The 22,929-nt window shown below is 43.7% G+C and overlaps 1 protein-coding gene across 4 annotated transcripts in view; it reads left to right on the top strand.

Annotated features, from left to right (window-relative positions):
• Positions 1 to 2,585: 2,585 nt before the first annotated feature.
• Positions 2,586 to 22,929, top strand: part of DPP8 (dipeptidyl peptidase 8) — a 90,820-nt gene continuing 70,476 nt past the window's right edge. For 3 of the 4 annotated variants that reach the window (XM_089661924.1, XM_089661923.1, XM_089661921.1), the window contains exons 1-4: positions 2,586 to 2,860; positions 9,334 to 9,446; positions 19,730 to 19,903; positions 21,121 to 21,289. In XM_089661924.1, coding sequence (XP_089518050.1) covers positions 2,593 to 2,860; positions 9,334 to 9,446; positions 19,730 to 19,903; positions 21,121 to 21,289 — 724 coding nt within the window. In that variant the 5' untranslated portion in view covers positions 2,586 to 2,592. The remainder of the gene's footprint in view (positions 2,861 to 9,333; positions 9,447 to 19,729; positions 19,904 to 21,120; positions 21,290 to 22,929) is intronic. The other variant, XM_089661922.1, reaches the window with a different exon arrangement.

Here is a 22,929-nt window from a genome sequence, read left to right as displayed (position 1 = left end):
CCAGTCCGGACGCTTTCCCCCCCTTCCAGTCCGGACGCTTTCCCCCCCTTCCAGTCCGGACGCTTTCCCCCCCCTTCCAGTCCGGACGCTTTCACCCCCTTCCAGTCCGGACGCTTTCACCCCCTTCCAGTCCGGACGCTTTCACCCCCTTCCAGTCCGGACGCTTTCACCCCCTTCCAGTCCGGACGCTTTCACCCCCTTCCAGTCCGGACGCTTTCACCCCCTTCCAGTCCGGACGCTTTCACCCCCTTCCAGTCCGGACGCTTTCACCCCCTTCCAGTCCGGACGCTTTCACCCCCTTCCAGTCCGGACGCTTTCACCCCCTTCCAGTCCGGACGCTTTCCCCCCCCCTTCCAGTCCGGACGCTTTCCCCCCCCTTCCAGTCCGGACGCTTTCCCCCCCGTCCAGTCTGGACGCTTCCCCCCCCCCTTCCAGTCTGGACGCTTCCCCCCCCCCTTCCAGTCCGGACGCTTCCCCCCCTTCCAGTCCGGACACTCCCCCCCCCCCCCTTCCAGTCCGGACACTTTCCCCCCCCCCCCCTTCCAGTCCGGACACTTTCCCCCCCCCCCCTTCCAGTCCGGACACTTCCCCCCCCCCCCCCTTCCAGTCCGGACACTTTCCCCCCCCCCCTTCCAGTCCGGACACTTTCCCCCCCCCTTCCAGTCCGGACACTTTCCCCCCCCCCCTTCCAGTCCGGACACTTTCCCCCCCCCCTTCCAGTCCGGACACTTTCCCCCCCCCCCTTCCAGTCCGGACACTTTCCCCCCCCCCTTCCAGTCCGGACACTTTCCCCCCCCCCTTCCAGTCCGGACACTTTCCCCCCCCCTTCCAGTCCGGACACTTTTCCCCCCCCCCCCCCTTCCAGTCCGGACACTTTCCCCCCCCCTTCCAGTCCGGACACTTTCCCCCCCCCTTCCAGTCCGGACACTTTCCCCCCCCCCTTCCAGTCCGGACACTTTCCCCCCCCCTTCCAGTCCGGACACTTCCCCCCCCCCCCTTCCAGTCCGGACACTTTCCCCCCCTTCCAGTCCGGACACTTTCCCCCCCTTCCAGTCCGGACACTTTCCCCCCCCCTTCCAGTCCGGACACTTTCCCCCCCTTCCAGTCTGGACACTTTCCCCTCCTTCCAGTCCGGACACTTTCCCCTCCTTCCAGTCCGGACACTTTCCCCTCCTTCCTGTCCAGGCCAATTTTCAGCTTTCAGTGCTATCACACTTTGAATGACAATTGCGCGGTCATGCAACACTGTACCCATATGAATTTTTTAGCATTTTTTTGAGACAGATAAAACTTTATTTTGGTGGTATTTATTCACCGCTGGGATTTTTATTTTTTTGCTATATAAATGAAAAAGTCCAAAAATTTTGAAAAAAAGTGTTTTTCTTAGAACATTTTGCAAATAAATAATCTTTCTTCATAAATCTTGGCCAAAATGTATTCGGTTATCTTTTTAGTAAAAAAAAAAAAATAACACATTAGTTTATAACCAAAAATTATAATTTAAAAAAATAAATAAATTTATGTATGTATATGTGTGTGTGTATATATTATTATTTGATTTTTTTTTTTATAACATACTGTCACCCTAGCAGTACAGTGTCGCCATAGTGACACTACTACTTGTGGGGGGTGATGAAGATTTTTTTTTTTTTTTTTTTTTTTTTTTTACACTGATTGCTTTTACACCCATAAAGGGTTTTCTCTGGCTGCATTCTGTGAGAGTTGTGATTGGTCACAGCTTGTCACATGGTACAAGGCTGTTGTGAATAGCCCTGTACCATGTGACCTCTGTGATCATTCACAGATTTCACAAGTAGTAAGCAATGATGTCAGAAATGACATCTTGATTATACCTATTCATGTGATCACTGATTGGCCAATCAGTGATCACATGATCGGGACCTCGCACAGAGGTCCCATACAGCAATCGGACACAGCGGGCACCGGATCGCGGTGCCGCACGCTCCCAGGAAGCGCGCACAGCTTGAAAATTCTGGCGCAGTTTATGAATGGCCCGCTCCTGCACTGCTCCCGTCTGGCCATTTATGTACATGGGCCTGACGGGAAGTGGTTAATTCCTGGTCCTCTTCCCCATCTCCAGCATTGGGTAATAGGTGGTCTGACTAAAGTTAATGCTCACTATATATTGTTTTTTGTCTAGGAACATCAATAATTAGATGATGTTGAGAGTATACTGTATTATTTATTTGTTTTTATTTTTTGATACACAATTATTGTAGTGCCTGCCTATTCACATACTTAACACGACCCGAATGTCCGCCTGCCGGCTTTTAGAACTCTTAAAGGGCCAGGAGCCGTTCAGCCCGAATGGGGGAAGATTCCACACTAATATAGGCGGTAATAGTCGTATCTTGCTCCTTTAGTGTTGTATAATTTATTTTCATGAACTATTTATAATTACAGCATTTTTACAATATCCAATGATGTCCAAGTATTTTTTGTCCCAATTGATGCCTAAAATGATGGGTGTTGGAATATGCATCTCTAATGTCTGTGGATGTGGGTGAAAGGTTCAGAGTTCACTGGCTTGTAATAGAATAATGACAATAATACCTTTCCACAGGATGCAACATGGCGGCAGCTATGGAGACTGAGCAGGTCGGAGTAGAGATTTTTGAGTCCGCAAGCAGCCATGGAAGCACAGAGCCCATCGGGGGAGACTCCAAGCCAGAACCTTTTTATGTGGAGCGCCATTCATGGAGCCAGATGCGGAAGCTGCTAGCAGACACCAGGAAATACCATGGGTATATGATGGCCAAGGCCCCTCACAGCTTCACCTTTGTAAAGAGAAATGACCCAGATAGCCCTCACTCTGATAGAATGTACTATCTGGGTATGTGTAAGTACATCTTACTTGTGTTTTATAATTGGACTTGGAGTGCTTTGCCTGTTAATGTGGTGCGTGACGCTTCACTGCTTTGCTGTGAAAACATTGATGGTATAAGCCAGTGGTGGGCAACCTTTTTTTTTCAACTGAGCCAAATCTCGCCAAAACCACGATTGAAATTTATTTTGAGAGCCACATTTTTAAAACTGAAAATACATAGGATGGTACACTGTTTTTAGTTTCAATAAGTTTTTATAGTAATTCATCCCCCATATAGTAATTCATCCCCCATAGTAATTCATCCCCCATATAGTAATTCATCCCCCATAGTAATTCATCCCCCATAGTAATTCATCCCCCATAGTAATTCATCCCCCATATAGTAATTCATCCCCCATATAGTAATTCATCCCCCATAGTAATTCATCCCCCATATAGTAATTCATCCCCCATAGTAATTCATCCCCCATATAGTAATTCATCCCCCATATAGTAATTCATCCCCCATATAGTAATTCATCCCCCATATAGTAATTCATCCTCCCTATAGTAATTCATCCCCCATATAGTAATTCATCCTCCCTATAGTAATTCATCCTCCCTATAGTAATTCATCCCCCATATAGTAATTCATCCCCCATAGTAATTCATCCCCCCTATAGTAATTCATCCCCCCTATAGTAATTAATCCCCCATAGTAATTCATCCCCCATATAGTAATTCATCCCCCATATAGTAATTCATCCCCCCTATAGTAATTCATCCCCCCTATAGTAATTCATCCCCCATAGTAATTCATCCCCCATATAGTAATTCATCCCCCATATAGTAATTCATCCCCCCTATAGTAATTCATCCCCCATAGTAATTCATCCCCCATAGTAATTCATCCCCCCTATAGTAATTCATCCCCCCTATAGTAATTCATCCCCCATATAGTAATTCATCCCCCATAGTAATTCATCCCCCATATAGTAATTCATCCCCCATAGTAATTCATCCCCCCTATAGTAATTAATCCCCCATAGTAATTCATCCCCCATATAGTAATTCATTCCCCATATTAAGTCCCCAAGTCCCCCCTGTGTCAATTCACTTACCTTTGCTCCGCGCGTTCCTCTCGCTGTGTTCCCGCGCCGTTCCGGTCTTCAGGGCGGACTGTGAGAGGAGCCTAGCTCCCCTCCCCTCACGCTCGTCACGCTGCCCCGCCTACACACATCCTGACAGCCACATCCACGGGCCGGATTTAAAGGTCCTGACTTTTGGGGCGGCCGCCCGAGAGGAGGGAGGGGAGCAGGCGCCCGGCACACAGAAGAGCCGCATTAGTGTGTGTAAAGAGCCGCATGTGGCTCGCGAGCCGCGGCTTGCCGACCACTGGTATAAGCAAAGGTGCCTGGCGGTTTTTTTTTTTAATTGGGTGTAAAATACCAACACAGATAATTTGTTGTGTTCTTTTATTTCCATTTTCTTTTCTTTCTTGAATGGGTTACCTGTAAGTTTTTCCCATCTTGCTTTGTCACCTGTGCAAGCACACTTCGCTTTGTGTTCTCTAGTATCAGTAATGTTTCACAAACACACAATGCACATAAATCACAATTCCTAGCAGTGTTTCATGTGTGTTTTCAAGAAATAGTTCTTTGCTAAGATGCTATCAACTGACCATGATTTGTATTTTAAAGCGGAGCTCCACCCAAAAGGGGAGGTTCCAATTTAAGCCTTTGTCCCCCGCTCCCCATTAAGGATTGGCACCTTTGGGGAGAGGGTACCCGAATTTGACAGGTACCGGCTCCCACTTCCACTGAGATCGCCTGGGCCAGTGTTTCTCAACTTTTTTTAGGTCAAGGCACCCTTTAAAATTATGGACAGTCCTGAGGCAACCTTTAAAATTATGGACAGTCTTGAGACACCCTTTAAAATTATGGACAGTCTTGAGACACCCTTTAAAATTATGGACAGTCTTGAGACACCCTTTAAAATTATGGACAGTCCTGAGGCGCCCTTTAAAATTATGGACAGTCCCGAGGCACCCTTTAAAATTATGGACAGTCCTGAGGCACCCTTTAAAATTATGGACAGTCCCGAGGCACCCTTTAAAATTATGGACAGTCCCGAGACACCCTTTAGAATGATGGACAGTCTTGAGACACCCTTTAAAATTATGGACAGTCCTGAGGCACCCTTTAAAATTATGGACAGTCCCGAGGCACCCTTTAAAATTATGGACAGTCCTGAGGCACCCTTTAAAATTATGGACAGTCTTGAGGCACCCTTTAAAATTATGGACAGTCCCGAGGCACCCTTTAAAATTATGGACAGTCTTGAGACACCCTTTAAAATTATGGACAGTCTTGAGACACCCTTTAAAATTATGGACAGTCCCGAGGCACCCTTTAAAATTATGGACAGTCCCGAGGCACCCTTTAAAATTATGGACAGTCCCGAGACACCCTTTAAAATTATGGACAGTCCCGAGACACCCTTTAGAATGATGGACAGTCCCGAGGCACCCTTTAAAATGATGGACAGTCCCGAGACACCCTTTAGAATGATGGACAGTCCCGAGACACCCTTTAGAATGATGGACAGTCCTGAGACACCCTTTAAAATTATGGACAGTCTTGAGGCACCCCATTCTAAAATAGGGTGCCTCAAGACTGTCCATAATTTTAAAAGGGCACCCCATTTCCTATATGTGAAAAACTATTCTAATAGTTTTATATAACACAGCAAAATCCACACACGTCGAGGGGATTTATTCTTCCAAAGCAAATACACTTTTGCACACTGGTACTGACTAGTATTCCATTGTTTCTCTTCTCCCTCAGTTTTTTTCCATCACTGAGCTAATGTGACCCCAGCAATGCCAGAGAGGGGCAGGGGAGGGTCAAACTAGGATACTGTGCAGGCAGCTGACATCCTCCTTATCAACTGATGATGTCATTGGTTGATTAGGACGCTGGCAGCTAGAAGGTCTTAATGGTGCACAATGAAAACCTGTGGCTTTGTGTAAGTAAAAGGCAGGCTTGTGCCACCCGCTGGATTGTATACAAGTTTGGGGCAATTTTAGAAATTTGGCAAGGCACCTCAGGGTGCCTGGGCACCCTGGTTGAGAAAGGCTGGCCTAGGCGATCAAAAGCGGAAGTTGTCCTCCCTCCCCGTAGTCTTCTGGGACACATGACAGGTCCCAGAAGACTACGGGGCCATTCACAAAGCGCAGCGCTTCTTGCGCATGCACAGTGGGCACCCGGCTCGGAAGCCGTAATCTGTCACAGCCGGGTGCCCACACTGAAGATGCCAGGGAGAGAAGACGGCCGGTGAAACCAGTGTTGGTGAGGACACCGCTGGACCGAGGGACAGGTAAGTGTCTGTGTTTTAAAAGTCAGCAGCTACAGTTTTTGTAGCTGCTGACATTTATTTATTTTTTCAGGTGGAACTCCGCTTTAAGGTGGTTCTAAAGTCTCCAGGTTTTTTACCTTCATACATTCTATTATGTATTCGCTTCTCTGGGGGTTCTCACTCCTGATTGGCAGAGCCATTAACTCACACTGCTGTCAACCACAGCCAGTGAGCCAATCAGGGGATGGAGGGGCGGGCCGAGCTGCTGCTCTGTGTGTGAATTGACACGCAGATCCACGACTCGGGAGCGTGCCTCCTCAGGTGCCCCCATAGGAAGGTGTTTGTTATGGGGGCATCCGAAAGAGGGAGGCCAGGATCACTTGTGGGCAGTGGCGACCCTAGGGGGGTGCGGGCCGCACCGGGTGACATGATATACAGGGGGTGCAGGAGCGATAAAATGAGTATCCCTTGAAGCAACTGCGCATGTGCCGGTTTCAGGCCGAAGAAGCCGATCACCGGCTCTGTTCTAAAGTCGGAGATCAGCTTCTTCAGCCTGAAACCGGCACATGCGCAGTTGCTTCAGGGGATACATATCTTCAAGGGATACTCATTTTACCACTACACCGGCACTTCTCCTTCCTCTCTGGAGAGGTGACACCACGTGTTACCACGTGTTGGGTGACACCAACCCTAGGGATGCCTCTGCTCATGGGCTTCATTCACGTGGGCGTACTTAAAGTGGAACTTCACTCAGAAAGGGATCTGGACACAGCAAGCACCAGATCACGGTGCCGCGCGCTCCCAGGGAGCGCCCACAGGCTGAAAATGCGGGCCCTGTTTATAAATGGCAACCCGCTCCTGCACTGCTCCCGTCCAGCCGTTTATATACATGGGCCGGACGGGAAGTGGTTAAAGTAGACACCCCAAGGTGATCTCATCTTTTTTGCCACAATTTTTTTTAAAATGAAGAAACGTGCCGGTACTGAGGGGATTAAACACGGAGATTGAGAATGGTGCACCAGATACATTAATGTATGGGTCATATACAGGGGAAGGAGGAGGTGAAAGGGTTAATGTACTGGTCACATACAACAGCAGGATGGAGGTGAAGGATTAATGTTCAGATGTACAGGTAAGGGAGGTGAAAGAGTTAATATACAGGTCACAGCATTAGTATACAGGAGACAGCACTGGAGCTAGGATGTGCAGGAGAGAAGGGGGGGCATGAAAGGGTTAATAAAAAGATCCATGTGTCACTGAGCTAAGGTTCACATATATGCAATGTGGGAAAGCTTAGCAAATCCTGTACGTTTCCTGCACAGCGTTGAAATCGCACAGCGTTCATGAGAACTGCAGCAAGTGTCAATGTTAACGACACCTCAAATCGGTTCGCAAAACGCAGTGCGATTGACAGAAACGATCTGATTCCAGTGTGTGTGTGGGTGGGTGGGTGCGAGGGGTGGTAAGTTCCTGCACCAATTTAGTGCAGATGCAATTTGAGCCATACAAAAAGAATGCCTCAGATCGCACCGCGTAGACATTGCATGTGATGTGCACAGGTATGTGCTTCTATTCCTGTGCAAATTATATGCGCTGTCCCGCACCGTACAAGCCTGAACCCGGGCTGAAACATAGTTACATAGTTAGTCTGGCTGAAAAGTCCATCCAGTTCAACCATAGAAAAAAAAAAGTTATAATCCTACACCCACAGTTGATGCAGAGGAAGGCAAAAAAAAACAATGATCCAATTTGCTCCTGCAGGGGAAAAAATTCCTTCCTGATCCCCCAAGAGGCAATCGGATATTCCCTGGATCAACGTCACCTATAAATGTTATATCCAGTTATATTCTGTGTATCCAAGAAAGAATCCAGGACTTTCCTACAGCAATCCACTGAGCTGGCCACAACCAACTCTTGAGGGAGTCTATTCCACATTTTCACAGCTCTTACTGTGAAGAAACCTTTCTGTGTTTGGAGATTAAATTTCTATTCCTCCAGATGTAAAGAGCGCCCCCTTGTCCTCTGTGATGACTTCAGGGGGTATAACTACACCGAGTTCACTATATGAACCACTGAAACAGAATGACTAGAGCTGCAGCTGCTGATCCATTCGTTCTGTGCCCATTCACAAATGCTCAATCTCTCTCCTTCCTCTATTGGAAGGAGAAGGGGGGGCGATCCACACTGTAAATACCATGTGATTGCTGTGATGTTCTTCGCAGTCCTCCTCTCTAACCACCAGACCACGGCCTCTGCCCTGTGATTGCTGTGATGACCAGTCACAGTGATCACATGGTACCCCACCTCTTGGATGAGCTGGCTACAGCATCATTGTGTACCATGCGGCCTAATGACCGCTCAGAATATAGTGATCACCGGGCAGATTGGCTACTCGGTGGCTTATTTTTTTTTAACAGTGCTGTTTTTATAAACGCTGGGTGAATAAATGACAAATGAACAAAAGTAGATTAGTGATTGGGTCCAGGACAAGCGGCAGGTAGGAGCGGTGGCTGCCTTGGGCGTTGTGGTATTATGTAAGGTGGGGGCACTTGGAGTTTTCCTGCCCCTACAAGCTGACAGGAATCACCAGCTTCACTACTACTGTCAGCTTAGCATGAGAAAGTGACAAGTGAAATCAGGAGAACAGTAGAGAGCCAGGAGGAGGTGTGGGCTGTGCTCTCTCTCTCTCTGCTTCAGCTCTTCCTCCAGCCACTGCAGCGCTCCTACATCAGGACTGTGCAGGGTTTCTATACCTGCCCCCATCTAATCCCAGCAAAGAGGAGATAGGCGTGGGTAAGAAAACCCTGGGGGGGTCAAAGATTTGTGTTGGGAGGGAAGATTTTAGCAGGGGGGATTTGTACAGGGATGAGCAGAGGAATTTTTGTTTGGGGTGAATTTTGGCTGGGGGCGCAGTTTTGTACTGGGTGCTACATGACCATGTCCCTGCACTGGTTGAGTCCAATATAAAATAAAAAGCTTATAGCGCTTTTTTATTTCCTTTTTTTTAAACCAGCACTGAGTAAGCACAACCATTGATATGATTGCATTTTCAATCTGATGTGATATAGTGATTGAATGTGTTTGTATATGTGAAGCATCACTGTCCAGCGGCTTCATTAGCACATCTCTTTTTTACTTTGCCCCTTCAGCAATGTCTGGAGAGAACCGAGAGAATACACTATTCTACTCTGAGATCCCGAAGAACATTAACAGAGGGGCAGTTCTCATGCTGTCCTGGAAACCCCTACTGGATACCTTCCAGGTGAGATATGAGACGTGTTAGAAGTCCCCTCCCTCTTAGATTGTAAGCTCCCAGGATCAGGCCCTCCTAACCCCTCTTGTATTGATCTGTATTGTTGCTGTATTGTCTCCCGTTATATTGTAAAGCGCTGAGCAAACTGTTGGCGCCATAAATCCTGTATAATAATAATAATATATAAATCCTGTATAATAATAATAATAATATATAAATCCTGTATAATAATAATATATAAATCCTGTATAATAATATATAAATCCTGTATAATATTAATATATAAATCCTGTATAATAATAATATATAAATCCTGTATAATAATATAAATCCTGTATAATAATAAAAATATATAAATCCTGTATAATAATAATATATAAATCCTGTATAATAATAATATATAAATCCTGTATAATAATAAAAATATATAAATCCTGTATAATAATATATAAATCCTGTATAATAATAATATATAAATCCTGTATAATAATAATATATAAATCCTGTATAATAATAATATATAAATCCTGTATAATATTAATATATAAATCCTGTATAATAATAATATATAAATCCTGTATAATAATAATATAAATCCTGTATAATAATATATAAATCCTGTATAATAATATATAAATCCTGTATAATAATAATAATATATAAATCCTGTATAATAATAATATAAATCCTGTATAATAATATATAAATCCTGTATAATAATATATAAATCCTGTATAATAATAATAATAATATATAAATCCTGTATAATAATATATAAATCCTGTATAATAATATATAAATCCTGTATAATAATAATAATAATATATAAATCCTGTATAATAATAATATAAATCCTGTATAATAATATATAAATCCTGTATAATAATATATAAATCCTGTATAATAATAATAATAATAATATATAAATCCTGTATAATAATATATAAATCCTGTATAATAATATATAAATCCTGTATAATAATATATAAATCCTGTATAATAATAATAATAATAATATAAATCCTGTATAATAATATATAAATCCTGAATAATAATAATAATTATATAAATCCTGAATAATAATAATAATAATATAAATCCTGTATAATAATAATAATATATAAATCCTGTATAATAATAATCATATAAATCCTGTATAATAATAATCATATAAATCCTGTATAATAATATATAAATCCTGTATAATAATAATAATATAAATCCTGTATAATAATAATATAAATCCTGTATAGTAATAATAATATATAAATCCTGTATAATAATAATAATATATAAATCCTGTATAATAATAATAAGTACTTGTTGTATTTGTATATTGTGATCTGTTCTCTCAAGGCAGTCATGTGTGTACTTCTTCAGCCGATGTCAACTTTTCCTGCCAAAGCTACTGATTGGCTGAGGTGGAGAAGCAGGCAGGTGACCTCACAATTTGTTTTTGTTTACAAATGTTTTTATTGAGGGATAGACTGCAAGAACATCACAACTTCATGAGGTATAGTATACATCAAGAAAAAGGCACATAAGTAGTAAACAGTATTATAAAACACAATCATAGAAAAATAAAGTTCAAGTACATGAATGAAGTAGGCAGTAAGATATTCTCTAGCTCCCTCATCACTTCCTCCCACATTCGCCTCCAGGACTTCTCCAGAGCCTCTCCCATTCTCTGGAACTCCCTACCACAAAATGTCTGGTCAGCCCCCACCCTGTCTGCCTTTAGGCAGTCTTTGAAAACTCACTTCTTCAGGGAAGCCTACCCCACCTCCACCTAAGAACTGTACTTGAATCACCTCCATCAGATCATCCCTCGCAGCTATCACCTTTTTGTAACACCTCCCCCTTCCTTTAGATTGTAAGCTCCACGAGCCGGGCCCTCCTATTCCCTCTGTACTGAAATGTATTGTAATTGTACTGTCTCCCTTATATTGTAAAGCGCTGCGGAAACTGTTGGTGCGATATAAATCCTGTATAATAATAATAAAGAAAAATTCCCTAAAACTGCATTCGGAGAGGAGCTTATAATTTACGCACGTATGCGCATAAATGCACGCATGTGCAAAATTTATTCCTATATATTATATAAATCCTGTATAATAATAATAATATGCAGAACAACCACACAACCGACAAAGATTCAATACCAATCAATCTATGATAGTCCATCAGTTGAACAATAAATGCCAACACAACAAACACTTTTCTCCTGCGCTGGGAATGGACTCAGTAGAACCAATAGGAATGTTCTGGAATATTCTGAAATATGCACTGCTTGCTGCCCTCTACAGACCAAGGTGTTTCAAATACACTAAATGCAAATGGAGAAACAAAAAAGAGGGAGCACCGACCTAGTGCATTATTGTTTAAAAATATATTTATTGAAGGAACAAAGTAAGTATCATACTCACAATAGACATATAAACACAGGCATGTCAAACTGAACAAGATGTTTGATCCAAACAGTATCTGTCAGGGATCCAGGTATGACCAGAGATGTGTGGACTGACACAGGGAAACCGCAGGCTTCAGAAATGATTAAATAATAATAATATTTATTATGAGCTGCACAAAATAAACAAACACAGTGCAAAACAAACCTTAAACTAATAGGTAGAGGTGCAGTCAGGGCTGGAGAGGTGGAGTGGTCAGGCAGGCCGGGTCAGGAACAATCAGGCAGAAAGGTACAACGGAAGCAGGCAGAAGAATGGTCAGGAATAGCCGAGGTCAGTGCAGGCGGAGTTCTGTCAGAGTCAGAGTCAAGCAGGAGAGTCGAGCAGACAGGATACAGGAAACAGGGCAGATGGGAAACAAACACCAAGGCACTGACTGCAGGTCTGGCCATTCCTTAAATACACCTCCTGCAATCAGCCTCAGATGATGGCTGATTGCAGGAGTGAGCTTCTGGTTGCTGAGAGCACCCGCTGGCCAGCCCTGGTACTGCAGCCCACAAGGCAGGTGAGTCCCACCACCATTGGCGAGTCCATTCCTGACAGCATCTGAGTCCATACGATGGAACCCTGGATGACCAACTGGCTAACGCCCTGAGGGCTCTGAGGAAGAGGTTGTGTGCTCGAATCGCGTTAGACCAGTTGGTCATCCAGGGTTCCATCGTATGGACTCAGATGCTGTTTGGATCAAACATCTTGTTCAGTTGCTCATGCCTGTGTTTTTATGTTTATTGTGAGTATGATACTTACTTTGTTCCTTCAATAAATATATTTTTAAACAATAATGAACAATAAATGCCGATGTCTTTTCCAACCATCCCATTTTCTGTTGAATATGTGCATCCTATCCAGCAATGTATATTGAATACAATCCATGAGCATCACCATATCGACTCTCCGCAAAACAGAGGCCAAAGGTACCACTGGTGACTTCCAATGAATGGCAATGGCCCATAAGGCAGTGTTTCTCAACCTTTTTTCAGTCAAGCCACCCTTTAAAAATTATGGACGGTCCTGAGGCACCCTTTAAAATGATGGACAGTCTTGAGGCACCCCATTCTAAAATAGGGTGCCTCAAGACTGTCCATAATTTTAAAAGGGCACCCCATTCTAAAGTGTGAAAAACTATTCTAATAGTTTTTATAATGCAGCAACATCCACTCATGTAGGACACCCAACATTAGAGGGGATTTATTACCTAAAAGGCAGGCTTGTCCACCTGCTGGCTTGTATGCAAGTTTTGGGTGATTTTTAGATATTTTACCAAGGCACCCCTGAAGAAACCTCAAGGCACCCCAGGGTTCCTGGGCACCCTGTTTGAGAGAGGCTGAGGTAGAGATTCAGCCATATTGAATTTGCTTGGATCCTTGAAATGGGAGCACCCAGTAAACAAACATGCATAGACAAAGTCACTGGAGTATCCGCCAACGCAAAGGCCACCTCAGAAACTTTACGCCAGATCAAGGAAAGACCAGGACAAGCCCAAAACATATGCACAAGGGTACCAGCAAGGTCACAACCCCGAAAACAGAGGTGCGACGTTCCTGGAAATATGATATGTAGTCTAGAGGGGGTATAATACCAACAGGTTAAAACTTTAAGGGCCGTCTCCCAGACCGAGAGAGCTCCTACATATACTATCCACCATGGATTCCCAGCCCTCTTCTGAAAACATAATACTGCAATCAATATCCCATTTCTGTCTATATAGAGGGGGTAAGGGAAAGATAGCATTCGAAAAGGAGCGATTACACCTGGGAGAGTCAGGGATGATACCTTCAAAATAAGTGATTGTCTACGAAGGTGTCAATCCAAAAAGCGAACTAAAAAGGCGTCTTATTTGCCGATAGAGATGACGTTTGCGAAGCGTGATATCAAAAAGCTGTCGTAAGACCTCACAATTTTCACCTCAGCCAACAAATATTTCATTCTCCAGGGTCTCTGTATCCAGAAAATATATAATATTTGGTGGTTTTAGACAATCTTCTGGCCTACAATATTAACACGTGCAAAAAAAAGTCTCCAGTAGCGAAAGGGTTATGCCCCGTACACACTATAAGAATATTGTACGAACATTTTCGTATGAGGACCGATCATCCGATAATTCGGATCGTTAGTATACAGCTGATGGAGAGCCGATCACGACAATTTGTGTGACAATATCCGAAGGAGCAAGCGCAAAAATGTTTCTCGTACGATACCAGATTGTACAAATTTCGTTTAATCAGTACAGTAGTCGTCCAAAAATACAATACATGACATCACTTTCAAAATTCTTTTCTTTCGTAGGAGAATTTTCATATCTTTAATAACCTTTTCACTTCCGATGTGAGACTAGCAGGCGAAAAAAAATGGGCGATCGTTCGTCCGATATTCTCATCGAGTGTACGGGGCTTTAGAGTTTGCTCAAAAGTTTGCACCCCCTGGCCGAAATTGTGAAATGTTTGCATTGATATTAAAATTATGACTGATCATACCAAAAAAACTGTCTTTTATTTAAGGACAGTGATCATATGAAGCCATTTATTATTGCTTAGTTGTTTGGCTCCTTTTTAATTATATTGACAACAGAAATCACCCAAATGGCCCGGATCAAAAGTTCCCTCCCCTGGAATGTTTGGCCTTGGTACAGACACACAAGGTGACACACACAGGTTGACATGACAATTAAAGGTTAAAGCGGAGTTCCACTCACACTGTAAAAAAAAATGAAAGTCAGCAGCTACAAAAACTGTAGCTGCTGACGTTTAATAAACAGCCACTTACCTGTCCCTCGGTCCCGCGGTGTCCTCCCCGCATTCCATTTCACCGGCCGTCCTGTGTTCCAGGCACTGGCATCTTCAGTGTGGGCACCCGGCTGTGACAGCTTGCGGCTTCCCAGCCGGGTGCCCACTGCGCATGCTCGAGTAGCGCTGCTCTTCCTGAATGTCCCCGTAGTCTTCTGGGACCTGTTACGTGTCCCAGAAGACTACGGGGAGGGTAGGAGGACAGCTTCCGCTTCCGATAGCTTAGGCAATCGCAGTGGGAGTGGGTACCTGTCAAATTTGGGTACCCGCTCCCCAAAGGTGCCAATCCTTAATGGGAAGCAGGAGACCAGTCTTTAAAGTGGAACTTCCCCTTTTGGGTGGAGCTTCGCTTTAACTTCCCACATCTGTGGCTTTTTAAATTGTTATTAGTGATCATATTTCACCATTTATTATCACATAGTTGTTTGGCTCCTTTTTAAATCCTAATGATGACAGAAATCCCCCAAATGGCCCTCAACAAAAGTTTCCCTCCCCTGGAATGTTCGGCCTTGGTACAGGCACACACGGGGTAACATGGCATTTAAAGATTCATTTCCATCATCTGTGGCTTTTTATATTGCAATCCGTGTCTGTGTATAAATAGTCAGTGTGTTTGTTAGCTCTCACATGGATGCACGGAGCAGGCTAGATACTGAGCCATGAGAAGCAGAAGAGAACTGTCAAAAGACCTGCGTAACAAGGTAATGGAACTTTAGAAAGATGGAAAAGGATATAAAGATATTCAAAGCCTTGCATATTGCAGTCAGTACTGTTCAGTCACTTATTAAGAAGTGGAAAATTTGGAGATCTCTTAAAACCAAGCCAAGTACATGTAGACCAAGAAAGATTGCAGCCATAACTGGCAGAATATTTTGGGATACAAAGAAAAACTCACAGGTAATGTCAGGAGAAATACAGGCTGCTCTGAAAAAAGACGGTGTGGTTGCTTCAAGGAGCACAATACGGCGATTCTTGAACAAAAATGAGCTGTTTGGTCGAGGTGACAGAAGCCTTTACTGCGCCAATGCCACAAAAAAGCCCGGTTACAATATACCCAGCACCACCGTGATACGCCTCACCGGGCTAATCAGCCGCTGGATTGCTTTTACAAGCAGCTATTCTCCTGGCTTACAGGCAGATCCGAGTGTTCCGCCAGCGGTTCTTCCGGCTGACTATATACAGTGGGGATGGAAAGTTTGGGCACCTCAGCTACAAATTTGTATTAATGTGCATAAAGAAGCCAAGGAAAGATGGAAAAATCTCCAAAAGGCATCAAATTACAGATTCGATATTCTTATAATATGTCAACAAAAGTTAGATTTTATTTCCATCATTTATACTTTCAAAATAACCGAAAACAAAAAAATGGCGTCTGCAAAAGCTTGGGCACCCTGCAGAGTTAATATCTTGTACTGCCCCCTTTGGCAAGTATCACAGCTTGTAAACGCTTTTTGTAGCCAGCCAAGAGTCTTTCAATTCTTGTTTGAGGTATCTTTGCCCATTCTTCCTTACAAAAGTCTTCCAGTTCTTTGAGATTTCTGGGCTGTCTGTCACGCACTGCTCTTTTAAGGTCTATCCATAGATTTTCAATTATGTTGAGGTCAGGAGATTGTGAAGGCCATGGCAAAACCTTCAGTTTACGCCTCTTGATGTAATCCCCCGTGGATTTCGAGGTGTGTTTAGTATCATCCATTTGTAGAAGCCATCCTCTCTTTAACTTCAGCTTTTTCACAGATGGCATCACGTTACCATCCAAAATTTGCTGAAATTTTATTGAATCCATTTTTCCTTCTACTCGTGAGATGTTCCCTGTGCCACTGGCTGCAACACAACCCCAAAGCATGATTGATCCAACCCCATGCTTAACAGTTGGACAGAGGTTCTTTTCATTCAATTCTGTGCCCCTTCTTCTTCAAACGTACCTTTGCTCATTCCGGCCAAAAAGTTCAATTTTAACCTCATCGGTCCACAGAACTTGTTTCCAAAATGCATCAGGCTTGTCTATATGTTCATTTGCAAAGTTCAAACGATGATTTTTGTGGTGAGGACGTAGAAGAGGTTTTCTTCTGATGACTCTTCCATGAAGACCATATTTGTACAAGTATCTCTTTATAGTGGAATAGTGACCACAACTCCAGTGTCTGCCAGATCTTTCTGGAGGGATTGTGCAGTCAAACGTGGGTTTTGAATAGTTTTTCTCACAATCCTGCGAGCTGTTCTGTCTGATATTTTTCTTGGTCTTCAAGATCTTGCTTTAACTTCCACTGTTCCTGATGACTGCCATTTCTTACATTCCGAACAGAGGATATTGACATCTGAAAACGCTTTGCTATCTTCTTATAGCCTTCTCCAGCTTTGTGAGCGTCAACTATTTTCAGTTTCAGTTTTCTAGACAAATGCTTAGAAGAACCCATGGTGCTGATTGTTGGGGCAAGGTCAGATGAGTCTGGGCATTTAAAACCTTTGAGAGTGACATCACCTGGTCTTCCCAGACGATGATTGAGAACAATCCATGACACTGGCAGGTCTCAGCTTGGCAAAGGGGGCAGTGCATGCTATAAATTCTGCAGGGTGCCCAAACGTTTTTGTTTTCTGTTATTTTGAAAGTGTAAATGATGGAAATAAAATCTAACTTTTGTTGACATATTATAAGAATGTCTAATCTGTAATTTGATGCCTTTTGGAGATTTTTCCATCTTTCCTTGGCTTCTTTATGCACATTAATACAAATTTTTAGCTGGGGTGCCCAAACTTTCGATCCCCACTGTAGCTGATTGGGGACCAAAACGGCTCTGATCATCTCTATGGTCTAAGAAACTGTAATAAATGAGCATTTCATCACTTCCAGTATCACCTGGTGTAAACAAACCCTTCATGGTTTGAAAAAAGCATCAGATCATAACGATCTTATTGTGATCTAAAGCTTTGAAAGACAGAGGAGAGATCTGGGGTCTAATAGACCCCAGATTTCTTAGCAAAGAGGACCTGTCACCTCCTATGGCTATCACAGGGGATATTTATATTCCTTGTGATAATAAAAGAAAAATAAAATTAAAGAGACAGTGGAAAAGTGGAAAAAATAAATTATGTACCTGTCGCCCGTGCTCATGCCCAAAATACATACGTAAACAGCGATCACACCACACTTGTGAGGTATCGCCACGAACATCAGATCGAGGGCAGTAATTCTAGAACAAGACCTCCTGTGTACATTTAAAGTGGTAATCCATAAAGACTTAAAGCGTCGCCTTGGGATAATGATAAAATTGACATATTTTTTAGTTGTTGCACGGGCGTTCGCAATTTTAAAGCATGACTTGTTTGGTGTCTATTTACCTGGCATAACGTCATCCTTTATATTTTATGAAACAATTGGGTATTATTGGGTTTTTTGTGCATTAAAATGCACAAAAGTGTATTTTTTTTCCCCAAAAAAATTGCTTTGAAAAACAGCTGCGCAGATATTATGTGACATAAAAAATTGCAACACCCATCATTTTATTCTTTAGGGCCTCTGCTTTAAAAAAATATATATATAATGTTTGGAGGTTCTAAGTCATTTTCTATTAAAAAAAAAAAAAAAAATATACGTGTAAACAAAAAGTGTCAGAAAAGGCCTGGTCTTTTGATTATTGGGTTAATGCATCTTAGTTTGTAAGTAACTTGTAAAATAGAAGGTTTAACCACTTCTCGTCCGGCCCATATATATAAACGGTCAGACGGGAGCAGTGCAGGAGCGTGTTGCCGTTCATAAATGGCGGCCGCCATTTTAGTCTGGGAGCGCGATCCAGTGCCCGCTGTGTCCTCCGGAACACCAATCACTGTACGGTACCTCTGTGTGAGGTCTCGATCATGTGATCACTGATTGGCCAATCAGTGATCACATGAATAGTAGTAAGCAAGATGTCACTTCAGACATCATTACTTACTACGTGTGAAACCTGTGATTGATCACAGAGGTCTCATGGTACAGGGCTATTCACAACAGCCTTGTACCATGTGACAAGCTGTGACCAATCACAGCTCTCACAGTAGTTCTCAATGGCTGCAAGAATGCAGCCAGAGAGGAGAAATGATTGCTTTTACAACCTTTATGGGTGTAAAAGCAATCAGTGTAAAAAAAAAAAATATCTTCACCTCCCACATGTAGTACAGTGTCGCTATGGTGACACTGTACTGCCAGAGTGACAGTATGTTAAAAAAAAATCCCATACATAATATAAAAAAAAAAATAAAAATGTGAAAAATTATAGTTTTTGGTTATAAACTAATTTGGGTTTTTTTTTTACTAAAAAGATAGCTGAATACATTTTGACCAAGATTTATGAAGAAAGATAATTTTTTTGCAAACTATTATAAGAAAAACACTTTTTTTCAAAAGTTTTGGACTTTTTCATTTATATAGTACAAAAAAAAATCCCAGTGGTGAATAAATACCACCAAAATAAAGTTTTATCTGTCTCAAAAAAATGCTAAAAAATTCATATGGGTACAGTGTTGCATGACCGCGCAATTGTCATTCAAAAGTGTGATAGTGCTGAAAGCTGAAAATTGACCTGGGCCGGAAGGGGGTGAAAGTGTCCGGACTGGAAGGGGGGGAAAGCGTCCGGACTGGAAGGGGGGGAAAGCGTCCGGACTGGAAGGGGGGGAAAGCGTCCGGACTGGAAGGGGGGGAAAGCGTCCGGACTGGAAGGGGGGAAAGCGTCCGGACTGGAAGGGGGGGAAAGCGTCCGGACTGGAAGGGGGTGAAAGTGTCCGGACTGGAAGGGGGGAAAGCGTCCGGACTGGAAGGGGGGGAAAGCGTCCGGACTGGAAGGGGGGAAAGCGTCCGGACTGGAAGGGGGGGAAAGTGTCCGGACTGGAAGGGGGGGAAAGTGTCCGGACTGGAAGGGGGTGAAAGTGTCCGGACTGGAAGGGGGTGAAAGTGTCCGGACTGGAAGGGGGGAAAGCGTCCGGACTGGAAGGGGGGGAAAGTGTCTGGACTGGAAGGGGGGGAAAGTGTCCGGACTGGAAGTGGTTAAAAATGTTGTTGCTTTTCTAGGCCACTCCTGATTACGGCATGTACTCCCGTGAAGAAGAGCTTCTGCGAGAGAGAAAACGTATCGGGACGGTGGGCATCTCAGCTTTTGATTACCATGCAAAGAGTGGAACCTTCTTGTTCCAAGCCGGCAGTGCCATCTACACTGTCCGAGATGGGGGCACCCGCGGGTTCACGGTAAGGTTACTAGAAATGTATATTCTATGTTTATGACCTGCTAGACCTGTTTATGATTTTGAAGGTGTTTTTAACCACTTACTGCCCTAGGCAAAGTAACGTACCTGTATGTCGCTGCTGGCTTTGGACGCGTGCATGTGCGCCCCCTGGCTGGCACCCGCTGTGATTGTACGACCAATGATTCACGGCTGGAACCTGCTGATCAGCTGTGTCCAATCACAGCCCAGAACTCTGTGTTGACAATTAACACAGAGCTCTTTACATAGAGAATGGTTTCTCTGTTTGTCATCCCTAACTTCAAAATCTGTTAGTAAAAGTAGCACACTTAACCTCCCTGGCCGTATTCCTGAGTGTAGCTCGGGGTAAAGTTTCAGCACCACAAGCGGTAACCCCGAGCGACACTCAGAAATACACTGCAGCGCTGCTCCGGGATCTCTTCCTTCACTTACCTTGTCCTGCGCTCCCGCGATGTCCCCCCTGCAGTGTCCCAGCCATGTCCTCCGGCCGATGCCGCCATCTGTCTTCCAGGTTCTGTTCCCTGTGACGTCGGGACGTACGGGGGACGGAACTGGCGGGAAATTTAAAAATGTCAAATAGTGACATTCACTAAGTACACTAAAATCACATAGTATAACATTCCTGTATCAGAGAAATGTCCATGGTGTCCAAAAAGCGTCCCTTTAGGTCAAAAGCGGTTTTAGACCGGCTAGAGAACAGTGATAGTAAATCAGAACCACTTGCAGAATTGAGTGATAATGATTTGTGGGGGAAATTCCTCATCAGACACTGAAAACGATTCTGCAACTGAGCTCAGCAATGTGCGAACTTGGCGCTATATTTCAAATTTCAGTGTTTTTGTTTTGATTACATTATTGAATTAAATTTATTATTATTTTTTATGATTTATTAAATTATAATTTATGATTTCGTGTTTCAAATTTTAACATTCCCGGGATGTTTACTAGACTCTTGTTCGGACAGATTTCAGTGAGTTATACCTAAAAATTACAGGCCTACAATAAAAAAAACTACATATTTTCATGCAAAAAAATGTACCGCTTTGAACACAGAAATATGGACATAATCAGACCGCTAGGGAGGTTACAGCTGATATCTGAACTAAACCTATACTGTGTGAATACAAGAGACTTGTGTGTTCTTTTGTGAATCTTACTTTATTCTCGTTTAGAATCACTGTAACTATTTTGTACCTGCAGAAACAGCCTCTTCAGCCTCAGTTACTGGAAAGCAGTTGTCCCAATATTCGCATGGATCCCACCATCTGTCCTGCAGACCCCAGCTGGATAGCTTTTGTCCACAGTAATGACTTGTGGGTCGCCAATATAGAGAGCGGAGAGGAGCGCAGGTTGACCTTCGTACACAAAGGCTAGTCTCTGAGTTCATGCCAGAATGATGTCATATTGATGTTTATAGTGTTTCATGAGTTTTCAGTTAAACTGGAGAATGCAAAGATCATGGTATATATATCCACTTCCAGGCAGGTGATGTACCCGTAAGTCGGTGGTTGTACTGGGATAATGCCTACAGCTGCAGGCATCACCCCGGTACTGTTTTTAAAGCTGACAGTCAGCTTTTTTGTAATAGCAATGCTAGTTAGCTACTCGGTTGCCATAAGAAGCAGCAGGGGAAGATGTTCCCTCCCCTCCCGCCACTTTCCACGGCTTGCTCTGGCTCTCCCGTCCCACCAGGATCGGCTTTGAACGGCTTTCCGCTGTGGTAACCCGAAATTGATGACCTGACATCCTTTCTGGTTTACACGGGCGTCATCATTTCTGGTTTACACGGGCGTCAACAGTTCCATTTTTAAAAATAATCAAAAGCATTGGAAAACTGGTGTTTGGAATGCTTTTAAGGGCAGAGGAGGGATTTGGGGTCTCCAGAAAGAGTACCTGTCACATGCCTATTGCTGTCACAAGGGTGTTTTCATAACCTGTGACCGCAATAAAAGTGATTAAAAAAAAATTAAAGCAACAGTGTAAAAATAAAATAAATGAATAATTTAAAAAAAACTAAAATTCCTTGTCCCCCTGTGCTCGTGCATAGAGGCGATTACACGCATCGGTCCCCCATGCATGCATGCAAACGGAAATCGTCCCACACATGTGAGGTATCACTGCGAACGTCGGATCAAGGGCAGTAATTCTAGTTCTAGACCTGTGTAAATCTTAAGTGGTAAACTGTGAAGGCTTTTAAAGCGTCACTTATGGATAGTAAAATTTACGTTGCTGTTATTGCGCTTTTAAACCGCAACATGTCTGGTATCTATTTACCGTATTTTTCACTCCATAAGACGCACCTAGGTTTTAGAGGCAGAAAACAGGAAAAAAAAAATTCTGAACTAATGGACCGCAGACATAGTACAGGAGATGACCAGAGACTGCGGACAGCACAGGGATGACCAGAGACTGCGGACACAGTACAGGGGATGACCAGAGACTGCGGACATAGTACAGGAGATGACCAGAGACTGCGGACAGCACAGGGATGACCAGAGACTGCGGACAGCACAGGGATGACCAGAGACTGCGGACAGCACAGGGATGACCAGAGACTGCGGACAGTACAGGAGATGACTGCTGACCTTTGGGGAGGGGGGGGGGGAGCGGGTACCTGAATTTGACAGTTACCCGCTCCCACTTCCGTGGAGTTGTTCTTTCATCTTACCTGTTCCTCTATCCAACCGCGCGCTGTCTTCCCGGCTTCTGTAATGGCGCTCGGCATGACAGCCGGGTGCCCAGTGCGCATGAGCGAGAAGCGCTGCTCTTTGTGATTGGTCCGGCGCCTTCTGGGATCTGTCATGTGTCCCAGGTACCGCCTTACCATTCACAAAAAGCACCGCTTCTTGCGCATGCGCACTTGGCACCTGGCTGTCATGCCCAGTGCCCACACTACAGAAGCCGGGAAGACAGCGCGCCGCTGGATAGAGGAACAGGTAAGAACAAAGAACAACTCCACGGAAGTAAGAGCGGGTACCTGTCAAATTCAGGTACCCGCTCCCCCCCCTC

This window comes from Staurois parvus, unplaced genomic scaffold (assembly GCF_062004578.1).
Source record: "Staurois parvus isolate SC_StPar_1 unplaced genomic scaffold, SC_StPar_1.0 ptg001407l, whole genome shotgun sequence".
Lineage (NCBI taxonomy): Eukaryota > Metazoa > Chordata > Amphibia > Anura > Ranidae > Staurois > Staurois parvus.
Note: the sequence above shows the minus strand (reverse complement) of the source record. Positions and strands in the feature narration are given on the sequence as shown.